Source organism: Bombyx mandarina, chromosome 19 (assembly GCF_030267445.1).
Source record: "Bombyx mandarina strain Sakado chromosome 19, ASM3026744v2".
NCBI classification, from domain to species: Eukaryota; Metazoa; Arthropoda; class Insecta; order Lepidoptera; family Bombycidae; genus Bombyx; species Bombyx mandarina.
Window position 1 is genome coordinate 10,454,066 of NC_143225.1, and position 24,393 is coordinate 10,478,458.

General features: G+C 38.4%; 2 protein-coding genes across 4 annotated transcripts in view; one reads left to right on the forward strand and one right to left on the reverse strand.

Moving 5' to 3' along the window:
• FDL (fused lobes) overlaps positions 1 to 24,393 on the reverse strand; it is an 88,751-nt gene that overhangs the window by 21,300 nt on the left and 43,058 nt on the right. Inside the window, exon 1 of one of the 3 annotated variants that reach the window (XM_028171386.2) lies at positions 881 to 1,068. The exons of the other annotated variants lie outside the window; for them this stretch is intronic. The gene's annotated coding sequence lies outside the window, so the exon portion shown is untranslated. Of the gene's footprint in view, positions 1 to 880; positions 1,069 to 24,393 lie in introns of those variants that run through there. 3 annotated transcript variants of the gene reach the window in all.
• Positions 2,089 to 24,393, forward strand: part of LOC114240736 (uncharacterized) — a 35,670-nt gene continuing 13,365 nt past the window's right edge. Inside the window, exons 1-3 of the mRNA XM_028171396.2 lie at positions 2,089 to 2,248; positions 5,193 to 5,606; positions 10,999 to 11,131. Of these exons, the coding sequence (XP_028027197.2) occupies positions 5,479 to 5,606; positions 10,999 to 11,131 (261 nt within the window). The 5' untranslated portion in view covers positions 2,089 to 2,248; positions 5,193 to 5,478. The remainder of the gene's footprint in view (positions 2,249 to 5,192; positions 5,607 to 10,998; positions 11,132 to 24,393) is intronic.

Consider the following 24,393-nt stretch of genomic DNA (forward strand, 5'->3'; position numbering starts at 1 on the left):
GCGCGTGGCGTCAAAAGCGAGTACGGCACATTAATTAATTTATTTAAGGTATTGAATATTTTTTTTTAATTTGAAAAAATTATGGTGTGTTCTGAACACTATAAATAATTTATTCCCGTTGGAAATTTTACTTAAAGTTAATTTTTCAACAAGTTAAACAATCGTTAAAACTAACAAAAATTTCTCGAACTACCGTCTTAATTGTAAGTAAAAAAAAATTTAAAAAAAATGGTCGTAAAAAATTTTCGCTTCGTAGAGCCTTTCTTACATACATACTTAACAAGATTGTGCCATAAAAGTTAAAAAAATATTTATACTTTGTTTATAACATTTTTTTTACGTTCGTGTTAGCAAGGCTTGAGCCCCGTGAGCTCACCTACTAGTTAAGGCGACGCTGATATAGCCTCTCAAGGCTTAGGTCGCTTAGGTAGGAAAAAAAAGGTACCAGAGACTGACATATACACTTATATACATCTAAATATATACACATATTGATAATAGCCACTCAGACGAAGAGCAAATGAACCTGTTCATCGTAAGAATGTTTGCCTGATGTGGGAATCGAACCCACGACCCTTGGCGCAACAGTCAGGGTCACTAACTACTCTACCACTGAGTCAGCCAAGGAACTAATTTGACAACAAAAGTAAACGCGTAAACTCTAGATGTTATTGGAATTATAAATCTGTTATCAAAAGACAGGACCCATTAACTTATTGCAATCTGCTAACTCGCTAGAACTGCAACTAGTAATGCCAGAAAATCAACATCTAAAACTTATGCGAGGAATAAAACCTAAGCACAGCAAAATGCACCTTAACTACCAAATTTTAGGACATGCAATCGATTTACGTACAACATTTGGATGTTATTCACGTACCTTAGAGCGGTGTGACGGGACGGCCACGCTCGAGGGAGTGACACCGAATGTTGGTCAACACTCGCCGACAAGGGCTTAATGATGGAACAAACGTTTGACGACATTAGCGCTTCGGACGCATAAGTCACGAAAGATTGCTCCTTTTAGAATATTTAACACGTTGACTGCCACGTAGGTCACCGATGCCCTACGCGGCGCACTGAAGTAACTATGTCGATTTCTCTCTTTGTTCTTCTTACATATTATATCCAGTAGACTCTGGGAAAGCCGAATCCGAAGATACTGACAATGAATCTATTTCTAAGAAACCTAAAAGACTAAAACATACCTACCTTATCAAACAAAAGAAGGCAAAGTTTGGCAATCCAGGCGCATTAGTAACAGAAATCGACATAATTACTTCAGTGCGCCGCGTAGGACACCGGTGACCTACATGGCAGTGAATGTGAAAGAAAAGAAAAAAAAACGTGTGGCACTCGGGAACTGCCGCGGTAAAGCTATTGCATAGCATTTTTTATCAACTTATGCAATTATAATTAGACAATGATAATTTAATATTAAAACAATGATAAAAAAGACCACGCTATATTAAACATTAAAGCAAGCAAAACCTTAACTGTCCCCTTCACACTCATAAGCTAGACCGCGCGAGAGAGAGATGGGCAGACTTTTCAGGATGCGCATGCAGTGTGACGTCACGGCATGCGCTTATTCACAAACACTACACAAGCGCAACGTGTGAATGTGTTGAACGCAAGCTACATGGTAGGCGGAGTGAGGGGTGTAAGGTTTTTTTCGTTATGGAATTTCATGATTCGGTCGCCGCCACAGTGATCTGTGGTCGCCGCGCTTAAGGCCCGCGATAAAATCTATGCAATAGCTTAAAAACAAATATATTTTACTTTAGTTTTGTGGGTGTTTTTAGATTAAACTAAATGTTATTTTGCGCGTTCACGAATTATAAAGCTTTCGTATTTGAATAAATTCAACAGACAACAAAGTCTACAATGTGTGCGAATATAAACCGATAAAGTGTTTCAAAAGGTCACCGTAAGAGCAATTCACGAAGACGCATCATAAAATGTAATACAATTCGAACAGGGCAGATATATAAAAGCGTTGCCCTTTAGACGCTCGACGTTGTGATCCAACGTTTGTTCCAGTTTTCCTATGTTGGCGGTTTGGCTTGAAGGCGGGTGGATTCCGGACACTCCCTAAAATTTCCTCCCCGCAGTCACAGTGTCGCGGTTCGCTCGAGGCGGGAGTCGCGTCGCGCTGCCCGCTAAAAACTTTCCACCTTACGTACGCTTATAAACTTTCGACTGTGAATGACTCGTGTTTATATAGAACCTGTTTTGATAATGAAAGGTAATCTTTATTGGGTTTTAATTACATTCTATCGGAATTTCGTATAATTTAGCCCAGTTTAAGACATTAACTGCATATTTTTTACAATAAAACGTGTCGCTATCTATTGTATTGTTAATTAATTTATATGATAGGGTACAATTTTTAATGCTGGTTTTATATTATAATTGCAGTAATTTTCCAATACTTACTTACATACTTATGGGTATTTTCGTATCACAGAAGTGTGAAGGTTTCTTTCTATGATTTAACATCAAGCCCGACATATTAAAATTTAACGAAACATGTGACTATTCAATAAGTCGCATAATCTAAATTTTTAACCAATAACTTTGATGCAAAACAGTCGAAAAAAAACTACATACTCACATAATTGTGCAATATTTTTTGGAATAGGAAAGGCATTGTTAAAGATTCGATAAAAAAAAACTGTATAAAAATCGAAATCTCAATATTGTCTAAGCAAGTTTCCCAATTATCATTGTAAACTATGACGTATTCTCAGATTATGCAAGCCTAAATTATGTCAGACTAGCCGTACTCACTCGCCCACTTCGCTGGCCATTTAAAACTAACATTATTATTTATTGTCATTATTATTAGGGAGTCCAACACTCATATAAATATTAGCCTATCTATTAAGTACATGTATTTTCTACAAGGATACCAAGTTTCAAGAAAATCGGATGCACGGTTCAGTAGTTATAACGGAACATCCGTAAAAACCACTGTAGATATTAGTATAGATTCAAGTTAGGCGAAGCACATTAAAAATTACACCCCACGCCGCCTGGCCTGTCTAAATGTCAAGTGCGCGGCAGCACCGAAAATGTCCGAATCACATTCATATTTTACAACTTTGTATTATTGCAACATTTACAAGAAAAGACATACATACATATACATATTACATATTTTAAGTTCAAAAATGTATGTTGGATAATACGAGTATAATCAACGGTTAGGTTTAGTTAGGTTTACTGGCGGTAGGACGTTTTGTGAGTCCGCACGGGTAGGTACCACCATCTTGCCTATTTTTGCCGTGAAGCAGTAATGCGTTTCGGTTTGAAAGACGGGACAGTCGTTGTACTGTAAAGACTGAAACATTGACACTCATATTTCAAAGTGGATGGCGACATTTACGTTGTAGATGTTTATGGGCTCCGGTAATCACTTAACAACAGGCAGGTCGGAAGCTCGTCCACCTAATTAGAAAATTTTAACCGCCAAATGATCAACAATAAAAGATATTGTAGTCGGCATTAAAATAATAACGTTTTTTCAAAGCTGTTAATAATTCATATTAATAATAAAACGGTAATATGCATATTAACAGCCAGCCGTGAGAACGGTAACACATTACATTCCACGTACGGCGTAATGCATAATAATAATTTAAGCCTTATTATATTATTCTTAGTAAAACATAAATAGGTATTTTATATTTCTGAGCCTCGCAGACAACATAACAAAGATTACTACAAAATTGAGTACTTTAATTTTTATTGGGTAATTTAAAAGTTGTTTGAGCAACAAGCAGGCTAGGAAAGTAATTATATTTTTCCCGGTGTCATATTTAAATTCAAATACTTCTGTTTCCAGCGCTCCTCCCTCTTTTTTAATGGTGGTAGGACCTCTTGTGTAGGTACCACCACTCTGCCTATTTCTGTACATTACCATCAGTTTCGTTATTTTAAAAACCTTCGTCTTCGATCTTGATGATAAACAACCTTTGATACTAAACTAACGAACAAAATAATAAACTACCGGGAACCAATCAAACATGTCAACTGGCCCCATACTATGACCCCTTTACGATGGGAACCCGGGACTTTTGTAATTTAAATATATATTAAACATCTACAAAAGGGCAAAACACTCAAAACACAATGGGAAGAAAATCTGTCACACGAATGTTTGCCCGTAGTGCGAATCAAATCCACGACCCTCGGCTCAAAAGTCAGAGGCGTTGACTAATGCGCCACCGGATTGGTCAGAGTGTTTAAAACAAACATATTATCGCACATACGGTGCGATAACGTCACTTATTTTACTGGTGGTACTTGGTGGTAGGACCACTATGAGTCCGCGCGGGTAGGTACCACCAACCTGCCTATTTCTGCCGTGAAGCAGTAATGCTTTTCGGTTTGAAGGGTGAGGCAGCCGTTGTAACTATACTTGAGACCTTAGAACTTATATCTCAAGGTGGGTGGCGCATCTACGTTGTAGATGTCTATGGGCTCCAGTAACCACTGTGAGCTCGTCCACCCATCTAAGCGATAAAAAAAAAACTTATGCAAATTATGTAATTTTTCAGGAGAAACATTGGAAAATGAAATGAAATGTTATTATATATTTCTTATATAGTTCTGCTAGGCTACAAAAATAAAATGATAATATATAAACACCATCAGTAAAAGCAAACATCTCTCTCGTCTCACTAATAACTATTAAAAAAATGTATTTTCCCACACTTAGTTCAGTGTTAACAAAAATCGCATAAGTGACTTTATAGCACCGTATATGCGATATGTAGGTGCATATTATTTTGTTACTTTTGTCGATGATGAAACTCATCGATCCCGCGAAGGGGTAACGAACAAGCCAGTGAAGCCATTTAATTAAAGCTATTGTTTTTCCTTGGAACGTGAAAACGTTACTAATTATATTCATTAGTATTAGCTAGTACGTGGCGTGTTTATTAGCAGCTTTCTGAAATAGCTATTCAAATTCACTTTGAATATCGTAATGACTTTTAAAATTACATTAGGTATTCTGTGTTGCCTTAAATGATCTTAGCTTATGACGTAGTTATTGTTAAAGCTTCTTTTACGTTTCAATTTCGCGTTTAATATTTTAATTATATTATTTCAGATGTTTAAAATATGTAAAAGGCAGTCATTAAGTTTCTCCTTTTTGATAATATTTTCTCCGTTTGTTTCAGATGCATCACGCATTCGCGCATTTAAAAGAGACTGCAAACTGATAAAATTAACACAAATTCAATGACCGCTGGTTGAAAAAGAGCGAATACAGAGTAGCATAAAAAAATTTTTGAGATAAAATTCAGCAAAAGGTTGACTGACTGACAATCACAGAAAAGTGAGGATTCTGCAGCGGCAGTCGCGTAGGCGGCGCCGCGCGGTGCTGTTGTGGCTCGCTGGCGCCACTTGTGGCTTGTGGCGGGCCTGGGTGCTGCGGGAGCTCAGAAGAGCCCCCTAGGCTGGGCCATGGGAAGCTCACAGAGACTGGCCGCCGTAGCAGCTGTCTCACATGCGAAGCACTACTATAACCATACACAAATACAGTCACAGCAAGCGGAATCTTCACAATTCACTCTTAATGTATTTTTTGTAAGGTTTGTATTAAAAAAATTAATAATAGTTTAAAAAAAACTAACAAAATAGGTACGCTTTTATAGAAAATCCAACTAAAAAATACAAAATAAAATTTAATAAATTTGAATTAAAAATAGTGTAAGAAAAAATGATTTTATTGTAAAGAAGCGTTCCAATTTATTCAAAAAAATTTTTAGATTTTTTTTTAAATATTGAATTGTCATCGGTCCTTAATAAGTACTAAATTTCGAGTTAATCCACGTTTTGAAGGGGGTCAAAATCATGTTCAAAGATTCCGTTAAAAACATACATAGGTCTGAAGCTAATAAAAGCGTATTAAAGAAATATGCGTTATTTAATTACATAGCGATGCGATTTAGAACGCGCCAGTCAGAATATTACGACTTTGACCAGTTTACAGTCCAGTTTTAAGGTCGTGGGTCAAACTTGGAAATGTAATTCAAAATTGTAAAAACTGTATATCATGAACTATAAAGCCACAGTAGAGAGACCTCGTAACACTTTTATGTTGATAGCACGTCTTCTCGTGATTACTCCCAGGACACGTCTGGTCAGTCCGACATTTTTATTTCAATGAACAATACAAACAACCGTTGTTTGAGATTTATTAAAGGGGATTAAACGAACAGGTAAGAAAGGATGATGCAGTATTAAAGGACGCCAGGTGGGGATTGCAGCCTTTGCGAAATTCTTCTTCTGGGGGTTTAAAGGAAAGGGTTTTTCTGTTATCTTAAAACTTATTAAACATTTTCTCTTTGTATTATTTTAGTGAAAACTGTAATACAGTGACATGTCAACTATCTCTGGTGTATACAATTTTGTTTTACTCACAAAGAGATTTATTTGATACGGTACGAATTCGCCTATTTTTCGGGTTAGTTTTAAATAGTCCAGTTTTTTTTTATTGCCCTTGTAGGCAGAACGAGCACACGGCCCACCTGATGGTGAGTGGTTACCGTCGCCCATGGACTTAAGCAATGCCAGGTTATTGCCCTTGTAGGCAGAACGAGCACACGGCCCACCTGATGGTGAGTGGTTACCGTCGCCCATGGACTTAAGCAATGCCAGGGGCAAAGCTGTACCGCTGCCTACAAAATAGTCTAATCAAATACTATGATTCAACATAAATTAAATGCATAATTTTTAACTTACAACCTATAATCATTATAACATCGTTTAAAATAATAATTTTGAAAGTATTTTGACGGAATTATAATTGTTACGTACCTGCCGTATGTGAATCTTTAAGTTTTTATAAGTATATTTATTATATTATTTCTATATATAAAAATGAATTGCTGTTCGTTAGTCCCGCTAAAACTCGAGAACGGCTGAACCGATTTGGCTAATTTTGGTCTTGAATTATTTGTGGAAGTCCAGAGAAGGTTTAAAAGGTAGATAAATATAAAAATGCTCCGAATTAAATAAAAATCCGACAGACGGATTCCTTTTGTTTGTTTTATGTTTATTATATACAAAAGTTTACGTCTTTTATGTATCGATTGAGGCACTACGAAGTCTGCCGGGTCAGCTAGTTATATTATATTAGTAGGTGAGTTGTATCCGTCATATAATCCAGACAAGTGACCTATTTCTCGGAGTATATTTTAATTAAATTACCCCGCTGTCCGTTAGTGTAAATTGTAACACTTTGGGAATTATAACTTAAGTATGAATATCGATTTGTAACTCCCAAGCGTTCTATATTAATATGACAAGCGAAATGTTATTTGTAGGGCACGCATGCATCATAATGTTTGGTAATAGTTAACGTATAACTTAATTACTGTTCAATCATAATAATACGGACTAGAGGTCCCGCAGTAGTCGAAATTCGACTATAATTAATTCGAATTGTAAGTTTGTACACTATTATGATTGTAATTTTTTTTTATACTTCTTTTATACTTCTATAATCACAAATTTCGCCAAGAATACATATAAAAAAATATTAACAAAGACAAACCATATTCTATTCTCAATTTGACAGCAGACGTCAAGAACAAAAGTTTGACAATACATAGTATGCATGCGTGTTGCGTCAAATACATGGTATGTAGTGTGTGTAATGTTTTCTTTATTGATTTAATGTATCTTTTATGCATTATTTTAAAAAAATATTAGCATTGTCCACTTCTTCTCTATATTCTCTATAAGTGTGGAAAATTTCATACTCCTCCGTCCGCGCAATTTTTGTAAAAATGGATACAAAGTTTTTGCTTCACGTATTAATATATAGACAGCGGACGATGTATTGATCGACCTTTGAATTACCATAGAATGATGCATTAAATGAATACGACTTAGCCGATGAAATTATAGTTTCTTTACGATTTCATTGAAAGAACGTTCTTGTTTATAGGCGAGATAAAAGACGCACGTTAATTTCAATACTGAACAGAAACTAAAATTGTTTCCTTAAGCCCTACAAGTCGAATTCAAGTTTTTTTCTCCTACCTACGCTGAAAGTTCGGTTTTCCTCCCGCTGTACAGGGAAGAAAGTGTAACTTCTCCTCCCTGGGTACTGCCAAGTGCGCATGCGCGTTAGTGTCTACGTCTGCTCTCACGCACCTAAAATTGTCCGCCATTGTTGTGCTCGGGTAATTGGCAATATTGTGTATAGTGTAAAAGTGAAATAAACAAAAGGCAATAAAATTTAATAGTGAAGTATTAAACAAAGATGAGTTCATCAGACAGTTATTATTTAATTAGTAGTAGTTTATTTAAAAATTAAAAAACAGTTAAATTGTTTTTTTTATTACCCCCGCCCCTGGACCCCGGCTCAGTAATCCACGGATGCTAAGTTCTTTACAATTCTGAACTTTCGGCCTGGTAGGAGAAAAAAATAGTATGTTCATCGCGGGAAAATGTAGGACATCACGCGTGTTTGCCATGGCAATTTTACACGCGGGAGGAAATGTCCAACTTTTCTCCCTTTGTGCACAATTTACTATTTTGACAAGGGGGATGCAAGCACGAGTATTTACAAGTACCTACATGTAGATGATTTCCTTTACCGAAGACTTTCCTTGAAGTGACCTTGTGGTGTTGTAAACGTCCTTTGTGGGAGGGGTCACGAAGTCTTGCCACTAATAATGAAACGATATGATTATGCGGGTTTTCTTTGTCATAGGGTTGTTTGTGCCCAATGAGCGAGATACGATGTAGTACAATGACCAAAGGAGCAAATTTTCACAGTCAATTCCTCACAATCTGAGAAATTATTTGAGATGATTCCATCATCTCGTTTTTACTATCGCACCGCCCGCCACCAGAGTAGAGTTCATCCATACTACCTGGAACCACTGCGTTCATCCACCGTGCGTTTCCAGAGATCTTTTTTGCCACGTACCATCCGGCTTTGGAATGAGCTCCCCTAAACGGTTTTTCTCGAGCGCTATGACTTGTCCTTTTTCAAACGAGGCTTGTGGAGAGTACTCAACGGTAGGCAGCGGCTTGGCTCTGCCCCTGGCATTGCTGAAGTCCATGGGCGATGGTAACCACTCACCATCAGGTGGGCCGTATGCTCGTCTGCCTACCGGGGCAATAAAAAAGAACGTATTATGATATTCAGCTTTTTTTAAATTTACTTTATTTTATTTCTTTCGCCATCAGAAAATTAATCCGCAAACGTTGGGAGTATTTAGATAGTTCGTTTAATTAACACATCCGCCGGCAAACCACGTCGATAGGATTAAAGCGCCCTGTAATCAGTTCATGTCGGCTTTCATTTCATTTATACGCGGCTCTTTTGATATATTCAATTTGGTGCCATTGTTATTACTAGAGGTCCCGCAGTAGTCGAAATTCGACTAAAATTAATTGGAACTGTAAGTTTGTACACTATTATGATTGTATTTTATACTTCTATAATCACAAATTTCGCCAAGACTGCACTATAAAAACATTAACAAAGACAAACAATATTTAATCTATTCTCAATTTGACAACAGACGTCAAGAACAAAAGTTTGACAATAAATAGTATGCATGCGTGTGTGCGTCAAATACATGGTATGTAGTGTGTGTAATGTTTTCTTTATTGATTTAATGTATCTTTTATGCACTATTTAAAAAAAATATTAGCGTTGTGCACTTCTTCTCTATATTATCTATAAGTGTGGAAAATTTCATACTCCTTCGTCCGCGTAATTTTCGTAAAAAGGGATACAAAGTTTTTGCTTCACGTATTAATATATAGATTATGGAGAGCGCAGGCCGTGCTGTAAGCCTGTGTTTATATGTCTGAATTAACTGCTTCGGTTTGTCCTCCGATAATAGTTTTTTTAAAGGATTTTTATTTTAATGAAGTGAGCTCACTGATGGATTAGCGAAAGTAATTAACGTCTGTAATACTCGCAGAATACCTGTATATATAGCTGTTAATAACAATTTGTAGTACTAATAAAGTCCTAGGTTTATATGCATGTGGGTAAGTACAATTTCGCCGGTTTCTACAGGCGAAGCAGTGTTTTTTTTTGAAGATTACGCAGCCTTAATACGATGCACTTAAGTTTTCTTAAGTCTATAGGCTCCGTAGGCAAATGGATGGATGGGATGTTCTTCGTCCCCATTAAGGGTAATAAAACCAAACAAACAACTTGTGTAAATTCCAGTCAAAAAATCTTTTGATTCTTAGCGGGTTCCAAAATAACAAGCCTTCCATACACTAAAAACTAAAATACATGCAAAATTGTTATAATTGCTGGAGCTCAATGTATAACGAAAGCTAAGCAATTCGTGAGATCTTTATCAGTCGTTTATTAAAAAATAAATAATAAAACTCAAGGCTGCCACATTCACGTACTACTTTTACAATAAAAATTTTTATTTTTCATTTGATTTTTTTTTATTGCTTAAGCGGGTGGACGAGATAAAGTTAATGCCGCCACCTACCTTGAAGTCATCGTGACCTAAAGGACAGACGTCCGGTGCATTCGTATCTAGCGATGCAACGGTTTTCGAATCCAGCAGGCAGGTACCAATTTTTCTAATGAAATACGTACTTATCAAATGTTCACGATTGACTTCCACTGGTGGTAGGACGTATACTGAGTCCGCGCGGGTAGGTACTACCACACTGTCTATTTCTGCCATGAAGCAGTAATGCGTGTCGGTTTGAAGGGTGGGGCAGCCGTTTTACTGTAGAAACTGAGACCTTAGAAGTGATAACTTTTTTTTTATTGCTCAGACGGGTGGACGTGCTCACAGCCCACCTGGTGTTAAGTTTAGGTGTTAAGTATGTATTTCATCAGAAAAATTGGTACCTGCCGGCGGGATTCGAAAACTGTTGCATCGCTACACACGAATGCACCGAACGTCTTATCCTTTAGGCCAAGATGACTCAATTTTCGAAATGAGTTCGCAGTGTTAAACTCTTATCTCTTTCCAGTGCAACGCTATGCGGGGTGCTGGTGGCTGTGTGTGCGGCCTGCTGGAAACGATCGCCGTCTTCAGACAAACCTGAAGACGTGGTCGAGTGTCACGGGATATATACAGTCAGTGGCGACACTAGGCTGAGTCAGGTTAGTGACAATTCTGAAAACTTCTTAATTTATTTACGTGTGGTATTTTTACGAAGCTCGTAACAAAATTACTATACTGAGACCTTAGAACTCATATCTCCAGGTGGGTTGGCTGCATTTACGTTGTAGATGTCTATGGGCTACCTCTTAATATGAGGTGGGCCGTCCAAGCAATAAAAAAAAAATTGCACCGTAATTAATAATTGTCCACTTTTCATTCCGTTATATATTTTCAAAGCTTAGTGTTAAAAATTGTGGCACTAATTACCTAATACATTCTTGGTGACTGGGTTCGGAAATGTGCAAAACGGAAAAACCAAAAAAATATATATTATGTCTTAATATTAATTCCTTTTGCTTATTGTTAGTATATACATATATAATTATATAAGCAGTGTAACGATAAAATTACTTTATATTTAGGCGCCTCATTGGTTCCTCTTGTCACGCCAAATTATAAATAACAATAATATGCGAATTGAAAATTTTATTTTAGCTATAAACAATATTATCGTGGTTAATGCAACGTATTTGTTCACGTGACTAAATCAAATCGACGAATCGGTTAGATCTACTTGTTTCTAATTTAAGTGTAATTAGTCGGTCCTAGTCCTCGAGCATTTCACTAACTAAATCCGAAGTTCATCATTGCTTCTGACGCAATCAAGACTGGCCTTTAATCTCGTTAAGGTCTATCTCTATGACATAACAAAAATCCCTTTTTTTTAATAAATAAATATTTACTAACAATCACGCCACGTTAACTAGTCCCGTGATAAGTTCGTAAAGAACTTGTGTTACAGGTACCAGATAACGGATATAAATGTAAGATTTTTATTATACACATAAATATATTTAATATACATCCATAACCCTGGAAAAGACATTTATATTTATCATACAAATATCTTCCCTTGGCGGGATTCGAACCCGCGACCCCCTTGTGTAGTGACCATGTCACTTACCACTACACCAGACGGCCGTTAAACATTACTGAACAATATTCAACATTAACGAGGCTTAATGATTTTCTATGTAATTTACCTATTGTTTGGGTCTATAGCATAATAATCTTTGTTTTTAATTAATTTACTTGGTTAAAGTCCGTACACATCAGAACGTGAATGTTGGTAACCATCTCAAGACATATCTAATTCTCAGTTATGTTGTGTAGCGGCTATCCCGCTTTTCAAATCATATAGCTCACAGATACAGGCCATTGAGTTTCTCTCGCCGGATCTTCTCAGTGGGTCGCGTTTCTGATCCGGCGGTAGATTCTGCGAAGCACTGCCCTTGCCAGAGCTGGTGTTAGCGATACTACGGTTTGAGCCCCGTAAGCTCACCTACACGTCAAGGAGAAGCTGAAATAGCCTCTCAAAGGCTATCGGCATATGTAGGAAAAAAAAAAAAACTCAAAGTGGGTGGCGGCATTTACATTGTAGATGTCTACGGGCTCCGGTAACCACCTAACACCAGGTGGGTTGTGAGCTCGTCCACCTATCTACGCATCAAAAAATTTTATCAAATCATAACACATGGGTGTTTCGCGACAAAAATCGGCAGTGGTATCCATTAGGGCGAACCCTACATCGCATTATCACGTGAACTTATCAATTAAACCAGTAATTACACGTCAATCTATCAATTTTACGGGTTTAGTTTTTATTAAACATCGTTATCGCTTCGATATCGAATAGGTTGTGTTAGGTATGCAGAAATAAAAATAAGGCGCCTATTCGCGGAATTTGAACACTTGCATCTCGTCATTTCATATGAATACAGCGAGTGATTTTACTTTAAATATGAATTTATCTAATATTGGATTAGATTAAGGAGATAGCTGGTTGCTTTCTCGGTTTGGTTACATAAACTTAAACGATTAGATCACATTATTTAGGAAAAACATTATGACCATTTTAGATATATGATTGTCTATGTTAAATGTCATTTTAATGTTCAATAATAGTTTTTGTCGCTTTTATTGGTGTGCCTTTATTGTGCTAACACCATCCATATAGTATTTTAAATACCGCCACACATACAGGAAGAGAGGATTCAGTGAGTAATCGAAAAGTGTTTAGAAATACACATAAATCACAGTTCACAAACAAACACATTGGTTATTTTTAAATGCCAAAGAATATGTGGCGCATATGAGCAGACGAGCTTATGCCTTACAAGCGGTAGTCCAGACATATCACAATTTGAGTTCTCAAGCCTCAGCTCATCTTGAGACTTATGTTGGAAGCGTCAATTATATCTGTATTGACGGCTATACAGCACTTCCAAGCTGTATGTACTGCCTCACAGTAAAGATAAGCAGGGTGTGGAATGGAGGGGAGTGGCATCGGACTCGTATGGATTCCCAACCAATTACCTGATAATTATATTTTAAATTTATTCTGAAAATCGGATTACAGTGAATGGGGCTATTTCTTGGAAGCTTCCACATTTTATGCACCCACGAATGACGTCACTTTATTATATTATTACCTATGTGGGCTGATCACACTCCAGTGGCAATCTTTTACAGTACTCTTAGCACGCACGGGTTTGTTAGGGCACGTACATTTTTTAGGCTCCTAGAGTTGATGTTTATTATACACAAAACTTCGAGTAACTTTGTTCTGAAGCTAGTAAAAAACCAGATACAATATATGACGTTTATCTCTGATTATTCAATGTTAAGAAGTAAATACGAATTTTTCCATTCTATGTATGTATACCGAAGGCAAAAAAACATCATCCAAGTTTAGATGGACAATTTTTCACGAATGTTAGCATATCGTTAAGTTTGTTTTTTTACGTCGACTTACGGTTTTTACGCAAGCTAATTGGGGTAATTCCACGAATGTAAAAAGTGAAGCTTGGATTGAACGTATAAGAGAAAAATCGATGGCAGATGTGTTTTTATTCAAAGAGGCTTACGCATGTGCTTTCAAATCGTTTTGACTCTTGACTGTTTTTACCTTTTAATGCCGCACGTGTACCCCAATCCTGTCTATTTAAGCGGGGAAGCAGTTACTCATATCAACATTAGACATTTTTAATACTTAATTCGACTTTGTCTTGAACTGGATGGTGACATTCACGTTGTCGTGGTCCCTAGACGACTAACAAAAACTTTGAAGTACCTATTTGAAACATCGGATTTAAAAAGTAGTTTTAATTATAAAAACTTTGTTCTAAATATAAGCACTCAAACTTAAGTTACTTTTTTCTCTATTTGAAAATTTTTGTTTAGCTGTGGAACGACAGAACGCGGTCGTACAGCTAAAGTCTTTAGCGCGATGGCTTCCGGCGCGGGATTGTTGTTCCGGTGACGCGGCAATTTGCAACCGCGACGTCGTTCCTGATCTTTTTATAACTAATTTGAAACATTAAAAGCGCTTAGAACATCAATAATGATGTGTGCTAATTTTACTGGTGGTGGTACCTCTTGTGAGTCCGCGCGGGTATGTACCACCACCCCGCCTATTTCTGCCGTGAATCAGTAATGCGTTTCGGTTTGAAGGGTAGGGCAGCCGTTGTAACTGTACTTGAGACCTTAGAACTTATATCTCAAGATGGGTGGCGCATTTACGTTGTAGATGTCTATGGGCTTCAGTAACCACTTAACACCAGGTGGGCTGTGAGCTCGTCCACTCATCTAAGCAATAAAATTTTTTTTTAGGGAAAATACATAAAATTTCTGAAACGTTAGATAGAAACGTTCACATAGAGTTTTATGGATAATAGACAATACGACTTTTTTTTAAAAGAATTTGAATTTTATATTCAAAAGCATTTGGGAAATTTGATTTATTTATTTCTACATCTTGTTACTAATATACGGCTATAATGTAAAGAGAGAATTTTTCATGATATTATGTTGGTATGACGTTTCTGATTATCGCGGTCCGATTATAATTTTATCATTCGAATCAGCACTGATAATAATTCGGTATGAACGATCGGAAATTTGTTTGTTTTCGTTTTTTTTTTCATGTAAAATTAAATAAATTGTCCGTTTTTAATAAAATCTAAACATTTTTTTCACATCCGAACGTTCCGTTTCTTAAATTTATTGGTCTTTCTTTTTTTTTCAGTTAAATAATTAATGACGAATACTTTCACGTGTGTAGGTGGAGGAGAGATAAATTCGTTTCTACATTTATTGCATTTAAATAAATAAACAATTTTATAATCATCCAGACACGCTTTTTTTATTGCTTTGATGGGTGGACGAGCTCACAGCCCACCCGGTGTTAAGCGGTTACTGGAGCGCATAGACATCTACAACGTAAATGCCGCCACCCACCTTGAGATATCAGTTCTAAGGCCTCAGTATAGTTAGTTACAACGGCTGCCCCTGCATTACTGTTTCACGGCAGAAATAGGCAGGGCGGTGGTACCTACCCGCGCGGACTCAGTAATGTGTGCATATTGGTTGGGCGGGTAGGCCATGAGCTTGCCCGTCCATATCGACGTTAATAAAATGAGCGCACACGACAGAAAATTATTATCAATATGTTTTGTCTACAAATAAAACGCAACGGTCAATGTAAACATAAGCGATTTTTATAGTAGTAGCGATGTGAATAATAGATAGGTGCTATCAAAGTGTATCGTACACCGGGGCACGTTTATTATTTAAATGGGAACGCGTGACGCACGCCATTGACCTCCCGTTGCCCCTACCATTTGTTATAGATCCGATAATATCGAATAACAGTTCGGATTAGATCATAATTATACCGGGTACTGCGGAAAGTGTGCTAAAATGTAATAAACGAGAACGCGTGATTGACGTGTCTTCAAATGCTGTGAACAGTTATCTACATATTTTCCGGTCATCGTTCCCGTCGAACCCGTCACTTACGACGAAGGGCTCGGCCAATAAATTAACCCACAGACACAGCCCATTGAGTTTCTCGCGGGATCTTCTCAGTGGGTCGTATTTCCGATCCGGTAGTAGATTCTGTCAAGCACTGATCTTGCTAAGGTTAGTGTTAGGAACGTCGTCAGGTTTGAGCACCGCGAGCTGACCTATTTGTTAGGGTTACGCTAAAATGGCCTCTCAAGGCCATCAGCTTAGGTAGGAAAAAAAGTACATATTTTATACTTAATATGGGCACTACAAACTGAGTTTAGATGGAATATAATTATTTAGTTTTTATCAACAAACGAAGATACAATAGGGATGTTTAATTAGACGTTATTCACGAAAATTAATCACGTTCGCATATAATAAATTTTCATTCGAGAGTTGATTGTAAAACAAAACCAGTCGTACGTGATTACGTTGCGTGTGACCAAATATTTACGTCGTCCACTGAAAACTGAGACGTCACGAAACAGCCAACTTTGAAAAGCTTACATAAAAACAAGATTGCACGTGAAGACTGACGTCTTAGGCATTGAAATGTTCCTAACATACAAACTTAATTAGAACTGCATGTTATAAATTTACTAAGTTTTCTATTGTCTTGAATGGAATTTTACTGGTAGAGCGCTTGTGAATCGACAATGGGTAGGAACTAACGCCCCACATATTTCGACCGCGAAGCAGTAATGTGTTCCGAAGGGCGGAACAGCGCTTATACTCTAAAATTGAGACACGGACCTGATGTGCACTCACACTCACATTGTGATGTCTATGAGCTGCCGTAACCATTTAACACCAGGTGAGTGAGCTGTGAGGAGTTAGATCACCCATCTATGAAGAAAAACTGGGGGTAGGTATATTCAAGTACATATTATGTAAGCAGGCTTCCGGGGCGGGGAACAAAAATTTTCTTTAAATTATTTTAATTTAGTGTATTTCTTTATAATGGAAACAGTTCCATAAGTTATATTAAAGCGTTATAAGAAACGATCGAAAAATTCTTACTTTTTCGGTTACGTAATACCTAATACTTGAACTACCTATTAATACAAGACACCAAGCGCATATGCAGTTAGTGTATCTGCTCCATCGATATCGTGTATCTATAAAAAGTATATCGATAATTCGACACACACCTTCGGAACTCACACTAAACTATCTGAACGGAACGTGCTAAGGGCTCAAAATGACTTTCTAAATTGCCTTAATGAAGACCCCAACAGATTTTTACGGCGCATCTTCAAACATTATCCAGCGGTAATTGTGTTTGCAGTACAATAAAACGCATGATAGATCGAAGATTCCGTGTCTAATCGCGGCAGAACCAATTAGCGGTAATGTGGTTTTTATCAGGATTGGTACGGACCCTTGGGACGGTAGGGGATAAGCGAAGGCTAGCGTCAGATAGCTTAGAGCGCGATATGAAATCATAATGCCATCGTTTTCGACGGAGAAGTAATGATCATTGTCAAATCTGAGGCACCCAAGCTAAACTATCTGGTATATTGCTAGTCTAATATTCATAACTGATATAGTTGGATACATAAAAGAAAATTGTCTTTGAAATAAGAACATGCTAGCATACTGCCAAATTAGATTAATATGAATGTATCTAATAGCCTATTGACATCTTTCGGAGCTGTATGCATGCAATTAATGGGGAGAATACGTTATTAAAATGCTGAACAAATCGGAAATTTGGTATTCGATTTGCAACTTGACGTTATAACCCCATCAGGTCCGTTAATATGCGGACATTGTAATCTGTTCCACTACGCCACGGACGACAGATGTAATTTTAATTTCTATAGTGATGAGTGTACTGATTTTGGTGAGAGAGCGTGCTTGGGCCACATGTACCTTTTTTTTTTTTTTTTGGTCAGGAGGAAATCGCCGGACTTCCGCCCTCCACTGGGGACGGCGGGCGGAGCATGTCGGAGTCGAACCGACTAAAACCTCCTGTCGCTCAACAACCAACGTCCAAACCTCACATGAGACAGAACTCATGAAAAGGCAAAGGGGGGAAAGTGAAGTGTTTAGTGCGGAGCACATCTCTCCCATCACCCTCCCCCTCGGGACGCCGGACTGGCGGTCGTCGGCGCCACGACCACCAGCCCTCTCGGTCGGCAGGCTATCCGGAGCCCGCCTAGATGGCGCCGGTTAGAGTGAGCTATCCTACGGAATACCCCGCTGGGTCAGAACCAGCGTGGGTCGAGGATAGCCGGCCTTCCATCACCCGGATGCTCTTGCGTAAAACGCGTGCAGAGCAGCTTGCACGACGTCTTCTTAGGTCCCCCTCGCCGGTCCCCAGACCGACATATGAGGGGGACCCGAAACACTTAGAGGGCCAGGGCTTGGGCGATATCCGCCTCCCTGGCCCCCGCTCGACGGCGGCGGGCTTGCGCGTCTCTAACGCGCCCCGCCGCCTCCTTCTGCGAGATGGTGCACTCGCAGAAGTCGAGCATCGCCTTCCACGACTCGTCGTCGCCGAGCATCGATGCCACAACACTCGGCAACGACAAGTCGTTTCCTATTTTTGCGACGAGGACACGGCGCCACCCCTCCCATGCGGGGCAGGCGACGAGCGTATGCTCTGCCGTGTCCAAGTCGCAATCACAATGGTGGCACTCTGCCATCGGCTCGGCTCTGATCCGGTGCAGGAACTCACCGAAGCCACCATGCCCAGTGAGAACCTGCGTGAGCCGGAAAGTGAGGCGTCCTCTGTCACGATTCACCCAATCCACAAGGTCTGGGCGAATCGCCTCGACGGTCCTACGACCAGCCGAAGGATCGGCCAGCCGCCTGGACCATGATTCCAGCACGGACCGCCGAGATTGGGCCCTCCGCGCTCTGACCACACTGGGGCTGGGACGCGCCATGCCCCGGGCACGAAGGTCAGCCCGCCACTGATAGTCAGCGGCGAGCGCCTCCGCTTCCAGAACCCAAGGCGGCGTCCCAGCCAGTACACACGCCGCCTCGAAGGAGATGGTGCGATAACCACGAATGACCCTGACCGCGATGGTGCGTTGCGGCTTTTGCAGCAGCCTCGCCACCCCCACGGCCAGGGACTGGCCCCACACGGGCGCCCCGTATAGGGCCATTGATCGCACCACTCCTGTATAGAGACGGCGCGTCACCTGGTCAGGCCCCCCGATGTTGGGCAGAAGCCGGCTTAACGCGCCGGCCACCCCCAACAAACGAGGGACCAGTTTCTGAAAGTGAGCACGGAAGGTCCAACGACTGTCCAGAATGAGGCCGAGATACTTCAGCTGCACCCCGACCCCGATACGGACGCCTCCAACCACGATATGGGCATCGACAGGTGGCACTCTCCGGGGCCTGTGAAACCACATGGCCTCGGATTTACTGAGCGCCACGTCGAGGCCCAATGTACCTAGATCATTTTCTTCTTCTCTTCATGATTTCGAAGTCAAAACATTATTTGAAATTTGAAATGTGAATAGCAGGTTTGGGAAACTATTACCATATTATGGTATCAAAACTACAGTTTTTAAAATAGATCTCCTTATTTAGTTCAAATAAGTCTTTATCAAATCTGTATCCTGAAGTGACCATACGATGACGGAGAATTTGGTAAATTTCACCATTAAAATACTGATATTTTATCAAACATACGTTCTTGCCATGATTTATTAATAAAAATATTTCATTAATTTATAATAACTTTTTTTGATTTTTACTACTGTGTAGATATTATTCTTGCATTGAAATTGCTTCTATTCTAGCATTCAAAGAAGAATATCGATTACTTCGTGATAGAAATTTGTTAGACGATTTAACGTACTTCTTATAATATTTTATCAAATAATCTTTCGACAATTAGAAATATGGTTGTTACTCTCCGGTAACCCAAGAAGTTGCAGTGGAGTGGCTGTTTGCGTCAAGTTCAACGGTTTACTGCAATATTTGCGACCACATTTCACCTGACGACTTTAGACTTTGCAGTAAGCGACTCACTTCACTCCAACTCGATTAAACTAAGTCTGAACTCGGATTAGTGGAGATTATTTATTATTATACCATATTTCAAAGTGTCTAGCTTGAAAGGTTTACGTATTATGAAGTGTGTCCGCATACTCGTCGTAGCTGGTATTTTGAAATTGAAATAGTTTGTGGCTTAGACTGTTGGTTTCAAGTTGGTTTACTAACGTTAGCTATTATGACACAATCGGTAGCTCGTGTCATGTTGATTTATAATTAACTAGTGGTCCCGCAGTAGTCAAAATTCGACTATAATTAATTGAAATTATAAGTTTTAACATTATTATGGTTCTATTGTTACAGATTTCGCCAAGACTACACTATAGACAAATACTCGTAATATTAAAGATAAACAATACTAAGCTATTCTCAATTTGACTACAGACTTTAAGCAATAACAAAAGTTTGACAATAAACAAAGAGTATATGTGTGTGTGTTCTTCTCTATATTCTCTATAAGTGTGGAAAATTTCATACTCTTCTGTCCGCGTATTTTTTGTAAAAAGGGGTACAAAGTTTTTGCTTCACGTATTGATATATAGATATATATTAATATATGTGGGATGGTATGGCGAAATCTAGTGGATCTTTAGTTAAACAACAAAATTTGTTATTCTTTCAAAAAAAATACTACATACATATTCGTAGCATCGTCATGTCAATTTTATAACTGTCATTTATATTTTCTTATTTTAAAATAAAATATAATATTATAAAGAGGAAAGATTTGTTTGTTTGTTTGTTTCGAATAGGCTCCGAAACTACTGGACCGATTTGAAAAATTCTTTTTCCATTAGAAGCCGACATTGTCCCTGATGAACATAGGCTACTTTTTTTAATTTTTTTTTTTTTTCGTTTCATGTGTGTTTTAATGTTTCCGAAGCGAAGCGAGGGCGGGTCGCTAGTTTTAAAATAAAATTAGTGTGCCAGTGTGAATTAACCAAAAAGTACCGATCTTCCCACTTATATATTTGATATTGTACTAGTAATATTTCGTTTGGTTACTATGTCCAACAATTCGGCTTCATTCACAATGTCGTAACCAGTAATCAAACAACTAGATTATTTTAATTAACTTTCGTCCTGATTGGGAGTGTCACAGAATTTAGATGCGACATTAAACGTGATACGAAAACACTGTTTCAATTGTTATATATGTATATAAATATACGGTACAGTAATTAGTCACTAAACTATTAGACAAACGAAGCGACCAAATTTTCCTTCTATATATTATACTAGATGATGACCGAGCCTTGCTCGGCTTTTTTTTTATAACGCCATCTTGTTGTGTCTTCAAAGCAGTAAAAATAGTATTATTATTCGCCAATAGATGTCGGGAAGAGTTGATTATTGGAAACACGAATAAAACAACATTTTCTGAAAATAAATCGTAGCTAGATCGATTTATCGCCCCCGAAATCCCCTGTATACTAAATTTTATGAAAATCGTTGGAGCCGTTTCCGAGATTCAGATTATATATATAACTAGTCAGGTCATAAGTATTGTCACACAGTAAAAACTTTTCTTTTAGAATGCTGGCCACAAAAAAGTTTATTGAATTCGAATTTCGAATTGTTCATCAAAATAAAAATGTATACTTTTAGAATTTTAACTCATTATTAAATATGGAGTGGACGCTTAAAGAAGACCGTGTTGCAGTTATTGCGCTGCATCGTTGCGGTTACGCGCCAATTCAAATTTTTAACATACTGAAAAATTTTAATATAACCAAAAGATTCGTTTATCGTACCATCAAACGATACAATGAAGACTCTAGTGTAGATGACAGGTCAAGAAATGGTCGCCCTCGGTCTGTTAGGACTCCAGCAGTGATAAAAGCTGTGAAGGCGCGAATTCAAAGAAATCCCAAACGTAAGCAGAAACTGTTGGCCCTTCAGATGGGGTTAAGCAGAACCACGGTGAAAAGGGTGTTAAATGAAGTCTTAGGGCTTCGGGCATATCGAAGAAAAACAGGACATCGTTTGAATGCTCGTCTAATGGACCTGAGACTGAAGAGATGCCGCGCTTTGTTGAAGCGTTACGCGGGAAAAAAATATCGGGAAATTCTTTTTTCGGATGAAAAAATTTTTACCGTAGAAGAGAGCTACAACAAACAAAGTAATAAGGTGTACGCACACAGTAGTGAAGAAGCGAGCAACCGTATTCCGCGTGTCCAACGAGGTCATTTTCCATCCTCGCTCATGGTATGGTTGGGAGTTTCTTATTGGGGCTTAACAGAGGTACATTTTTGTGAGAAAGGTGTAAAAACGAATGCAGTTGTGTATCAAAATACAGTCCTGACGAACCTTGTGGAACCTGTTTCTCATACCATGTTCAATAACAGGCACTGGGTATTCTAACAAGATTAGGCGCCAGCTCATAGAGCGAAGAGCACACAAGACTGGCTGGCGGCGCGTGAAATCGACTACATCCGGCACGAAGACTGGCCCTCCTCCAGTCCAGATTTGAATCCGTTAGATTACAAGATATGGCAACACTTGGAGGAAAAGGCGTGCTCAAAGCCTCATCCCAATTTGGAGTCACTCAAGACATCCTTGATTAAGGCAGCCGCCGATATTGACATGGACCTCGTTCGTGCTGCGATAGACGACTGGCCGCGCAGATTGAAGGCATGTATTCAAAATCTCGGAGGTCATTTTGAATAAACTTTAGTGTCATAAGAATCTATGTTTTATTAAGTTCATTTTGGTATATGAATGGTTACATAATGAATAAACTTGTTTCAATTATTTTACATTAAACATGTGACAGAATTTATGACCTGACTAGGTATTAATATACAAGAATTGCTCCTTTAAAGGTATAAGATTAATAATACCCTACGATTAAAAGCGATATAGCTGATATTAAAAAAGTAAACTGATTTAGCGATTAAGGATTGGTGAAATTTAATGATGGTTGTCGGTACAGATCGAGTATGTCTGTCTACAATAAATTTCACTCGGTACAGCATGCAGAGCTTTTTTGTTCGAGTGCTGAAATTAGCATTTTACATCTTTGAGTATTTTTATGCTTGTTATTCATAATCGAGTACCATCTTTGCCTAGCCTATTTTTTACGCGAAACAGTTTATGTATTTCGTTTTGGAGGATCAAAAAGCGGTTTTAAAGAGGAATTGGGCTTTCGACTATATACTTTAATAGCGACCCGCCCTCGCTTCGCTTCGGAAACTGTAATTTATTATGGATTTCTCCACTATTTAATGGATGTTATTAAACATATTATAAACTTTCCTCTTCAATCACTATATCTATTAAAAAAATGCATCAAAATCCGTTGCGTAGTTTTAAAGATTTAAGCATACATAGGGATATAGGGACAGAGAAAGCGACTTTGTTTTATACTATGTAGTGAAGATGAATGGCGGGCATTCACATTGCCATTTCTATTGGCACCAGTGACCAGACAAAACATGATCTCTTGCAAATCATCTAAGCAATAAATATATAATAAGTACATTTCCCAAATAATTCTAAGGCCATATTGTTTGACAACTCGATCGCGATCCCATTGAGTTTGAAGTTTGAAGGATACTTAAAGAGTTCAAGTCACAAGTCTTAGTCACGTGTTCTAATTCGTAGCGAGAAACTCTTATACAAAAGCTGCCTTTATGCACGAATGTGCCCAGTATTTCGGAAGACATTGAAACTTAGAAGGGACATAGCGCGAGGTTAAAGCTACACAACTTGTTGGTAATTCAAAAGCGTTAAACTGACAGATTTTAAATTTATGGTTTAATTGAGAATATTTCGGAGGGAAACTACACAGGCGTTTGTAAATTTTTTCTGTGTTTTTTTCCCCCTTATGTATTCGCTGGTGGTCTTAGGGGCTGCCCTCAGACACAGCCCACTCAGTTTTTCGCCGGATCTTCTCAGTGGGTCGCGTTTCCGATCCGGTGGTAGATTCTGCGAAGCACTGCTCTTGCTAGAGCCAGTGTTAGCACCACTCCGGTTTGAGCCCCGTGATCTCACCTACTAGTTAAGGCTACGCTGATATAGCCTCTCACGGCTCTCAGCTTAGGTACGAAAAAATAAAAACTAATGGGCTATTTTAGCCTCTCACGGTTGGATATGTGAGCTCACGGGCTCAACTTGAGATGTTTTCTTAACACTAGCTATTCTGTGTGTGTAAATCTATACTTATATACTTATAATATTATAAAGAGGAAAGATTTGTTTGTTTGTATTGAATAGGCTCCGAAACTACTGAACCGATTTGAAAAATTCTTTCACTGTTTGGAAGCTACACTGTTTCCGAGTGACATAGGCCATAAACTTTTTTGCAAAAAAATTAGGGATCCTTACTAAAACTCCAATAATGTACAACAAGGTGTAAAAAAATTAACTAAAATATTCTTTACAACGCGTG